General features: G+C 31.7%; 1 protein-coding gene across 1 annotated transcript; it reads left to right on the top strand.

The window, feature by feature from the left end:
• Positions 1–5,852, top strand: LOC129919121 (ornithine aminotransferase, mitochondrial). The gene is made up of 4 exons (XM_055999969.1): positions 1–346; positions 4,719–5,028; positions 5,089–5,593; positions 5,663–5,852. The coding sequence occupies exons 1-4, from the start codon at positions 57–59 to the stop codon at positions 5,830–5,832; spliced, it is 1,275 nt and encodes a 424-aa protein (XP_055855944.1). The 5' UTR covers positions 1–56; the 3' UTR covers positions 5,833–5,852.
• Positions 5,853–10,600: the final 4,748 nt, after the last annotated feature.

Genomic DNA, 10,600 nt, shown 5'->3' with positions numbered 1-10,600 from the left:
GCCATAATTCCATTCAAATTAGATTAGATAAGCTAAGATTTAATAAAAATAAAAAAATGTTTGTTAGTCAAGCTTTAATGAGAAGTGTCATTCCCCGAGCGGCCAATGCAACACGTTGTGTCAGTTCGAAAGAAGTTTTTGCCCGCGAAGAAAAGTACGGAGCACACAATTATCATCCCCTTCCAGTGGCTTTAAATCGTGGCGAAGGGGTATTTGTGTGGGATGTAGAGGGTGTTAGATACTTTGATTTTTTGAGTGCATATTCAGCTGTAAATCAAGGCCATGGTCATCCAAAGATTGTTAGTGCCCTGGTGGAACAATCAAAACGCTTAGCATTAACCTCAAGGTGAGAGAAAACAACAAAATTTAATCTTAATATTCATTTGTGGATTTGAATATATGTATTTACTTATTATCATTTTAAATCACTAAAGTGCAATATGAACTTTACATAAGCGATAGACGCTCATAGGAAGATATTAATCTAATCGCACGTGGATAGATAAAGCAATTAAAATAATGTGAATATTAGAGTGACCGCAAGAAATCGATTTTCGAAATTTGGTCGGGGGAACCCCATAAAATGTTCCGCCTTTGCAGATTTTTAGATAGCCAAAATTTCAGCTCGATTGGATAACTCTAAATGGTGCCGACATTCGCTCAAAGTATCAAAAATCTCTGTTTTTTCACTGTTTTTCGAAGAAAATTAGCTCTAGCTCCCAAACAGATCGGGTTATTTTCACTTTTTATATATTTAATTAAAGGTGTGTTTTTACAGTTAAAACAGTTAAAAAAAAGTTTAATTTTAAATCGAGTTTGCACTTCAGCTCTTTTTGTGGTAAGTACTGAAAATTTAAATTGATGACAAAATTTTTCTTTTTTAGTAAAACTAAACAAATTAAGCATCTGAATTATGTGTAACAACACTACCTTTAATTAAATATTTAAAAAGTGAAAATAACCCGATCTGTTTGGGAGCTAGAGCTAATTTTCTTCGAAAAACAGTGAAAAAACAGAGATTTTTGATACTTTGAGCGAGTGTCGGCACCATTTAGAGTTATCCAATCGAGCTGAAATTTTGGATATCTAAAAATCTGCAAAGGCGGAACATTTTATGGGGTTCCCCCGAAAAAAATTCGACAAAAAATTTTTTCTATGGGAGTTGCGGTCACTCTAGTGAATATGTATCTATTTGGAGTTTGATCAAACGATTTTTTTCTGTTTCTATTGATAAATATGTATATTTTTGTGCATTTGAAGTTTCTTGAACTGTTGTTATCAAATAAGAAATAATAATAAAAATGAAGAAATTTGCCATGAGTTTTAATGTGCTAATAAATATTTTTTTTTTTCAATTTCTTTTTTAATATTATTTTTAATAAAATCTCTTTTTTAATATTTTGAAAATTTGTATTTAAAAAACTATTTTAAAAAAAACTGCCTCAAACGATTTTAATTTTTTTTTTTCTAAAATTTTGTTGTTATACAAGTTTGGAGGTCAAAACTATTTAAAGAGTTTTTTTTTAACTTTAACCAAATTTTATATTATTTTTTAAAGCTTTTTTTAAATTCTTAAAAAAAAATTCTTTAATGAATCTTTAAAAAGGTTTTGTATTGCAAGCTAATTTTAACACACAAGTAAGTGCGAGACAGTCGTGCATTTTATTTGTTTTTAGACCAGCCTCTTCTTCATTTTTATCCTGTTTATGACTTTTAACGTTACACTAGAGGAATTCTGAGAAATTCTCAGATCTTAGCAACTTTAAATTTTACAGGGGAAACAAAAATGCTTAACGAAGCTAGGGGAAGGAAGTGTAGTGAGCCTTTGACTACCATGGCTATCATTTTTCGTCGACACCTATGTGAAATATAGGTATATAGCACTAAAAAGCTTGGCAGTCAAAATTCAACTAAGTTTTGAGGATCGCTAGAAATTTTTTGACCAATTTTCGATAAACTCACACTCAAAAGTAATTGTCTGTGAAATTGGGACGACGATATGCTTTTTTACACAATTAAATGGAAATGGAGATTACAAAGGATTGCTTGGATTTTTTTTTTTTTTTCTTTTTTCTTTTTACATTCGGAGGCAGATATCTGTGGACCAAAGTCTCGAAACAAGTTTTGCTTTTCATATCCCTAATATGAGTTTAAAGTGAACAGGCCTGTCCATTTAGGAAAAAATATAAAAAAAAATTATTTTTTCAAATTTTCGAAAAAAAAATTCCGAAAAAAATGCATTAAAAAAATTTCGACAAAATTCATCGATTGAGATGTCAAAAAAAGGTCTTTTTATTCATAATTGAAATCCAAGAGTTTCCTTGAGATCTGAGTCAGACTTCGAAACGCAGACTACAGACTATACTTTTCTATATGTTTTTGATGTGCTGAACTCGAATCTGAAATCAGAAAATTTATTTATTAGCCTCCGTTTTTGAAATATTACTGTTAGAAAATGTCAAAAAACGTCATTTTGGCTGTTTTCGAGGCTATGTTTTTATGTGGGGTAATTCCTTATTAAATAAAATGCACGACTGGGTCGCACGAACTTGCTCTTAGAGTTAAAGTTGCTTAAATTTTTAAGACTTTATATAGAAATTTGGAAAAAAAAATAAAATTCGTTTTTTAAAAAAATAAAATAAAATCTAAAATTGAATTGCCCTCCAAAACAAGTATGCAGTTTTGATTGATATATTAACATGCATTTTTAGAAAAAAAATTTTTAAAATCGTTAGAGCCGTTTTTAAAAAAAATTATTTTTTATAAACAATTTTTTGGAAAAAAAGTTTTAAAATAAAATTGGTATGCCATTTTGTAGAAATCACTAATCAACATCTAAAAACAAAATTTCAAAAAAATTCAATGTCCCGTTTTCGAAAATTTGATTTTTCAAAAAAAAATTTTCAAATTTTTTTTTTTAAATCCAAAAATTATTTTTTTGGAAATTTTATTTTTGGTTTATATTTAAATTATATAAATGCTTCTTCACAAAAAGTTTCGTTGAAATCGAATAATCAGTTTCGGGGATAATCGGATTTGAAAAAAACCGTTCTATGGCAGGTACCGTTAATAATGATTTTCAAAAAAAAATTTTTTCATTGGAAGATAAACCTTAGCTTAAAACTAACATTTGAATTTTTTAAACAAAATCGTTGGAGCCGTTTTAGAGATATTTCAATATGACATGTACCGTTATTTTTGGTCCAAAAAAATTAATTCCAAAAACTCCCAAGTTTGACATTAATCGGTCCATCCGTTTAGGCTGTAGCTCCTTATACAGACAGACAGACAGACTGACAGACAGACAGACAGACAGACGGACTTCCGGGACCCACTTTTTTGGCATTGTCTACCATCGTAATGTCATGGAAAAATGTTATCTCAACTTTTTTTTTTTACGAATGCATAACTTGATATATAGTACCTATATCGCAAGTAAAAAAATTTGTAACGGTGCCTATAAGAACTGGTTTTATTCTTCCAAAAAAGGTTTTATTCTTTCCGATATCTCTTTTACTGCCCGAGATATTTAAAATTTAAGGAGTGGTCTTTGACTCAGAAACAGCACTGGCCAACCAAATTAAACTTTTTTTGCCACAAGAACCAAAATATATTTTTCTAAAGGTTTTTGGGTTGCTGCACTCGAATCCGCATTCAGAAAAATTCTATTGGCATCCGTTCTTGAAATATTACCGTTATAAAATGCAAGAAAAAGGTTTTTTTATAACTGTTATATTTCAAGAACGGAAGCTAATAGAATTTTGCGGATTCGAGTTCAGTAACCCAAAAACCTTCAAAAATGTATATTTTGGTTCTTGTGGCAAAAATTCTGTGACCAGTGACTTAAACTTTAGATTAAGTTTAGCTTCTCTTTGGCTTATTAACTGAAACTTAAGATATCTCGAGCAATAAAAGAGATATCTATCGGGAAAATTTAAACAGTTTTTGAAAGAAAAATATATGTTCTTATTTTGTTTATAATGAATTACGCCACATAAAAACAGAACCTCGAAAACAGCCAAAATGTCGATTTTTAGCATTTTATAACGGTAATATTTCAAAAAACGGAGGCCAAAAAAAATTTTTCTGACTTCAGATTCGGATTTAGCACCCCAAAAACTACTAGAAAAGTATATTTTGGTTCTTGTGGCAAAAAAAAAGCTAAATTTTGTTGACCAGTGTAATCATTGATTTATACGAGTATCTAATGAAATGTATCAATTAATTATTTTATTCATTCTTTAAAAAATTTGTTAAGTTAAAAGTTTCAATAATGCATATGAAAAAAAAAAAAAATAAGTTGACGATTGTATTGACCTATTGCTTATATTCTACTTATCATGTCACTTTACCATATTGCAACAACCTTCGTCTAAAATGCATCAATTTGTATGCAGCTTATCAGCTTTGAACGTACTTCATACTGATAAGGATGTTAGGGAACTTGATAGAGCTTAAAAAACAAATCAAATTTGTGTCACTATGCTAAATGTAAACATTATGACGAAAATATTTTAACTCACGTGAGCTTGGCAACCTTGTATAGGGAATCTTGAACTTTAAAATTGATTTGGGATCTAATGTACTACAATAATGGTTTAGTTTAGAGGTCTTATCTTACCAAAAACTTTCCACAATTGCTAAATAAAGATTAGGTTATTTTAACGATATCAACGAGTTATTTTTAACATCAATGCTTTATATTTTTATTTTTGCAGAGCATTTTACTCAGACGTTCTTGGCGAATATGAAGAATACATAACAAAATTCTTCAAGTATGAGAAAGTATTGCCCATGAATACAGGTGTTGAAGGTGGAGAAACTGCTTGTAAATTGGCCAGAAAATGGGGCTACGTTAAGAAGGGAATTCCCAAAAATCAAGCTAAGATCGTTTTTGCTAAAAACAACTTCTGGGGTCGCACAATGTCAGCTATATCAGCATCAACAGATCCATCCAGTTATGATGGATTTGGTCCTTTTATGCCAGGATTTGAAATTATTGATTACAATGATGCCAGTGCTTTGGAGGTAAGTTATCTAAAAAGGGTTTGTTTTCACTTTACATCATGGTTATGTAAATGATTTCAGAAAGCTCTTCAAGACCCTAATGTCTGTGCATTTATGGTCGAACCAATTCAAGGTGAAGCTGGAGTTGTTGTTCCCGATCCTGGTTATCTAACAAAAGTTCGTGAATTATGCACGAAAAATAATGTCCTCTTTATTGCCGATGAAGTACAAACTGGATTAGCAAGAACAGGAAGAATGTTGGCGGTAGATTATGAAAATGTCAGACCTGATATTTTAATTCTTGGTAAAGCCCTTTCTGGAGGTATATACCCTGTTTCAGCTGTACTTTGCGACGATGAAGTAATGCTTTGTATTAAACCTGGCGAGCATGGATCAACTTATGGTGGTAATCCTCTCGGTTGCAAAGTAGCTATGGCAGCCCTACAAGTTTTAGTTGATGAAAACTTGGCTAAAAATGCTGAAAATATGGGAAATATACTTAGAAGTGAATTGAGCAAACTACCTAAAGATGTTGTGTCAATAGTGAGAGGAAAGGGATTATTGAATGCTATTGTTATTAATCCAAGTAAGTTTTTTAATACCTTGAATACAAGGTTCTTTACTGACAAATTTTGTTTGTTTGTTTCTTTTGTAGAATACGATGCTTGGGATGTTTGTGTTAAGCTGAAGGAAAATGGTCTTTTAGCAAAACCAACACATGGAGATATTATTAGATTTGCTCCACCACTCATCATCAATAAAGCACAAATTGAAGAAAGTGTAGAAATTATTAAAAAGACTGTCCTATCAATGGGTTCGAAATAAATATATAGAATAAGGCTAAATTGTTGTTTAAGTTTTTGCATTTTTTAAATTGAGGGCCTAGAATGATTAGCAGATATGTGCCCTTAATTATGAAAGTGGGCTAATTCACTCCTAAAAAAATCAAATCAAAGGGTAAATTTTATTTGAAAGCGAAAATGCAGTTAAATAACTTCTTTAGTGATTTAAAAAATAAAAATAAGTAAATCGTTATAAGAAAGTTGTTAAATGTTAAGTAAATTTTTCCTTAAACAATGCAAAAATTACCTAACTTAGTCCACTTTCATAATCATGGGCTGAGTACTCATGAGTACTTTAGTAGCAGCATTCTTATGAGTAGGTATGGCGCACCTGGAGATGATTAGTCCTTAATCTAGTACTGCCAACTTTACACATGATCTTCTACACGAATAAATGGGAATAATAGGTGTTATTTTTATTACGACCGGGATAAACTGGGCAAAAAAAAAACGCAGTTGAGGCTAAGAAATTTACATTTTAAAGCAACAACCCCCTTAACCCAAAGGGCTTTGTTGTTTAGCCTGGAGAATTCTCGGGGCTTAACTATTTGAGCAGATTTAAATCGGAGCTACCAAATTAATTTATTCGTAAATTGGTAAGAATTTGTTTAAACACATCAAAACTATCATTTGAAATGACAATTATTTTCAATTCAAGCTATTTTTTGGCTTTCTTATACAAATCATTTTGGCGCAGTTTACCGAAATTACATAGGACTTTTCTTCACAGGTAATCCACAAGCTAATAGCTTGTGACAAACAGCTTAAAATGGCCTTACGGAGGTTTTCCTGCAGAGGGTTTATCTAATGCACAAACCGGATTACTTGCGTAGGATGTTATAATAAGGCCTTATAGAAGTTGTTGTAGGTGTTGTAGAAAATGTTGAATTTATGCATAAAAAAAGAGAATTAATTGAATTTTATTTCATTTTATTTTGATTTTTTCTGTTTTGCATTTTCTACATTTTATTTTATTTATTTTAATTTTTTCCTTTTTTGTTTCGTTTCCTTTTTTGGAAATTCCACTGCTTTTTCTGTTGTTCTGAAATGATGAGAATATTATTTTAATTGAAAAAGAACACATATTTTTATTTTCATCACATGGCCCGGCCAGGAATCGATCCCAGGTACCTCTGCATAGCAAGCCAGCACCTTACCAGTAGACCATGCTCGAATATTAAAGATGAGTGGAAAATTGGGAGCTAATTGAAACCTCACATTGAAATGCAATGTTTTTTTCTAGTGCGTTACAAACATTGCATATCTGCAGGATAAAAACTTTGCATACTTACAAGAACCTCTTGGAACAGGTCTCATAGAGGCCTTCTGTCACTTGAAAATACAAGGCTTCTTTTTAACACTTCTAGATAGCCTTAGGAGACCTCCTTTCTTTCCAAAATGGATGACTTGAGTAAGTAAGCCTTAAACTAAACGTATACAAACTATAGCTTGTCGAATCGAGCAAAATGGACCTTATGCAAGTAAAATTGTTACTTGGGTGCTGCCTATTTTTCTCGTTAAGCCCCGAAGCTTTTTTTTGTTCAGTTTAGCCTGGTGGTAATAAAAAACGCACCTGTTATAACATTTAAATTTGCCCTGTTCCATTCCAGGTGGTAGTTTACTCATAAGTAGATCTAGTACTACAATTAACACATGATCTTCTACTCGAGGAGATGGTAATGTGTTAGTTGTTGTACTAGATTTCTACTTATTAGTACTCTAACACTTCAAAAGGAACGCGACTAACTTGGTTTAATCTACTCGCGAGAAGTCCACTACCTATATAAGGACCGGTTTTAACAGCCACGGTAGTACTAGATTATTGTTTTAATCTAATCAAAGGTAGGAGGGATGGAATGGGGTTAATAAACGCGTTTCTTTGAAGATGGTAAACTACTTATGAATGATCTAGTAGTATCACTTATACGTTAAGATTTAAACCATAATCTAGTACTATCAACCAGACACATGCTATCCTTCCTGAGAAAATGGGAACAACATTTTTAAAGAAATCAATGCATCTTTTTACTGTCGCATAGAAAAGCGTGTAAGGTAATAGTACTAGATTATCATTTTGTTTTACTATAGAACAAATGATCAGTCTATTACATAAAATTATTAGAAAACTTAAAATCACAAAAACAAGGCAATACAGTGTCGATTCACTATTCAGAAATGTTAAGAACTTAGTTTGTTCAAGGGTTAAAAATTATTATGTAGCAAACGTTGTATTAAAAACTCTTTGAAATATGTTTAAAATTGAAATTTCCACTAAACCAACCCAAAGAAGACAATCTTTTTAAATCTCTCTCGCCTAACTAAGTACCCTCTGAAAAGATGAGTCCCGGAAATATGTTCATATATAATACCCTTATAAATTCTTAGCTTTGATATATTTTTTGGTCTTTTTTTGTCGCGGAAAAGAAGCAATAAAAAAGTCAACACAAAACAAGAGTATAGTCGCCGACCCCTGAGTTGATAAGATGTCTCTAAAGTCCTTTTTTTCCGCATCAAACCATTAATGTCACCCTTTGTCACCCCTGGCTAGCAAATGTATAAGCAACACAGAGATGTGCAAAGAGATAGTCAAAAGAAGAAAAAATTCTTTCTATTTAGCGGTATATCTATTGTCAACTTTGTTTTTGGTGCGGGTTATAGACACTAGGACTACCCCTCCTCTCACTTCCGTAGTTGGCATGGAAATTCCGGAGTTTTTTCTTTCGTCTTCTGTAACTTCTCAAGTCATTTTCTTTGTATAGATAACACCCAAAGTACCTTTTTACAGTTACGTTATCCTCTTCTTTTTTAATTAAAACGTTAAAATTGCTAATTATTTTCTTTTGCAACGAGTGTAATAAAAAATTTTACAAAAATATCTCCGAGCGTTGCCGTTGGAATGAGAAGTTGAAGCTGATTTTCCGAAGGAAATGATGATTTTTGAAGAATTTTTTTTTATTGACATTTTTGTGACGATGTTGGCGGGGGTGAAGTATAAAGACTGTCACATAGAAATTGAACCTTCAACTATGACAATCCGCTGATGACCCGTAATTTTTGACACAGTCTTTTTTTCAAAGTCTTATAGAACATCTTGTCGCTAGACAGACAAAAATAAGGGGGTGTTTTATTTTTGTAGGGCAATTATACTGTTTTTTGGGGAATGCCATTCTAATCGCAGACATTTCTACTCAAAGTATCTTATTTTTTTTTTATGTCGGTCGGTGGGATATATAATAAAACAGTTAGTGCGACAGAAGGAATTTAATTTAAGCATCAGTGGCTATTTATCGAGGCGTTAAGAGAGGTGCGATGGTGTTGATGATGTTTTTTTTTATATATATTTTTTTATTCGTTGGGTTTTTCTGACCCAATTCAGATCAGATTTTTTTTTCGGTCTGATTTTAAAGAACCGTTTGATGTGTTTGATACTTTTTTTTGTGCTGTTGTATGTCTTCAAAAAGACCCTTGGGTCGTGTGTCATCGCTTTGGCTTATCATTTGAGGCGTTATAAATGCAATTAAATTCTTTTGATTTTTTATTTTGTATGCTGCTGGGATTTGTTTGAGGTTTTTTGTCGTTAAGTTTTGATCTAATGAAAAATATACACTGTGACGAAAATGGTAGGTATATCAACATGGCGAAAAAAAATTGTCAAGCTGTTGAAGAGTATATTCTATTTAATGTCTTTTAGAACTTAATTAAAAAATAAGAGTTTAAGGAGAGAAGGGAATTTTAAATGCATAAAAACGTAATTAGCTGGCGCCCAACATGAGGATGTTTTTTTTTTTTTTAAGAATACTGTGTGTATGGTTGGTTAGATTGGAAAATATCATTCAGTGCAAACAAATATTCTCCCTCGGCAGGCCATACTGGCCCAACAAACAATATCCCTTCTATAAAGCTTTACAGGAGCTACATTACTACCTTTAAAGCTTTATAGAAGCAAATTTGTTAGTCGGGTGGTAAATCTTCTCCAATTAAAATGTTTTGAAAAATATAATCAATCTGGCGCCCAACATGAGGATTGAGGATGTTCTTTATGTTTTGAGATTATTGATTTGTTCAAATTTTGCTAATAGGATTGAATAGATAAAATATGTTGAGTAACTTTAAATCAATAAGTTTTTGCGACTGTACGCCTCACGTGACTTAAAAGCTGATTTATCCTAGGTTTGTTTTGTGGTATAATTGGACAATCATGGTTGATTGGTCCTAATGAATTTCTGGTCTTAATGAATCCATCACCTCAGTACAAATGCAACTGTAAGATGAAGGACTAATATAATTAAACTTCGCAAAAAAATAATTAACTGGCGCCCAGCAAAGAAAAAGTGACTTCTTGAACGTTCATTTAACTGTGCAACTAGGTATATGCTACTACTCGAGTTGAAATTCACCATTTTAATTCAAATTGGAAGATCATCAGTTGTTTTATTGCATTACAAGGACTTATAAAGAGGACTACAAACATTAAACCTATACACCCAAAGGAAACACAAAAAAAAAATATATAAAAGAAAATTAAAAGAGAAAAAAGATTGTTTTGCACATAAAAAAGATAATAACCACTTTGTGGTCTGCTGAGAGGGTGGTTGGTGGTGATGATAGCGGAACTAAAAAGGACTATACACCAGAGAACTTGGGTCCTTCTTATTATGATGGTGGTGATGATTTTCAATTCCATATAAAAAGTAGGCATTAGAGATATAAAACATTTCTACTATTTTTTTTTTTTCATAAAGTTTATTATC

Source organism: Episyrphus balteatus, chromosome 4 (genome assembly GCF_945859705.1).
Source record: "Episyrphus balteatus chromosome 4, idEpiBalt1.1, whole genome shotgun sequence".
Lineage (NCBI taxonomy): Eukaryota > Metazoa > Arthropoda > Insecta > Diptera > Syrphidae > Episyrphus > Episyrphus balteatus.
The sequence above is the reverse complement of the archived record's forward strand: the minus strand, read 5'-3'. Positions and strand labels throughout refer to the sequence as shown.

Coding starts and splice junctions, on each gene's coding strand:
- LOC129919121 (XM_055999969.1), top strand. CDS start 57: ATGTTTGTTAGTCAAGCTTTAATGAGAAGTGTCATTCCCCGAGCGGCC. Junction 347..4,718: donor CGCTTAGCATTAACCTCAAG/GTGAGAGAAAAC, acceptor TTATTTTTGCAG/AGCATTTTACTCAGACGTTC. Junction 5,029..5,088: donor ATGATGCCAGTGCTTTGGAG/GTAAGTTATCTA, acceptor AAATGATTTCAG/AAAGCTCTTCAAGACCCTAA.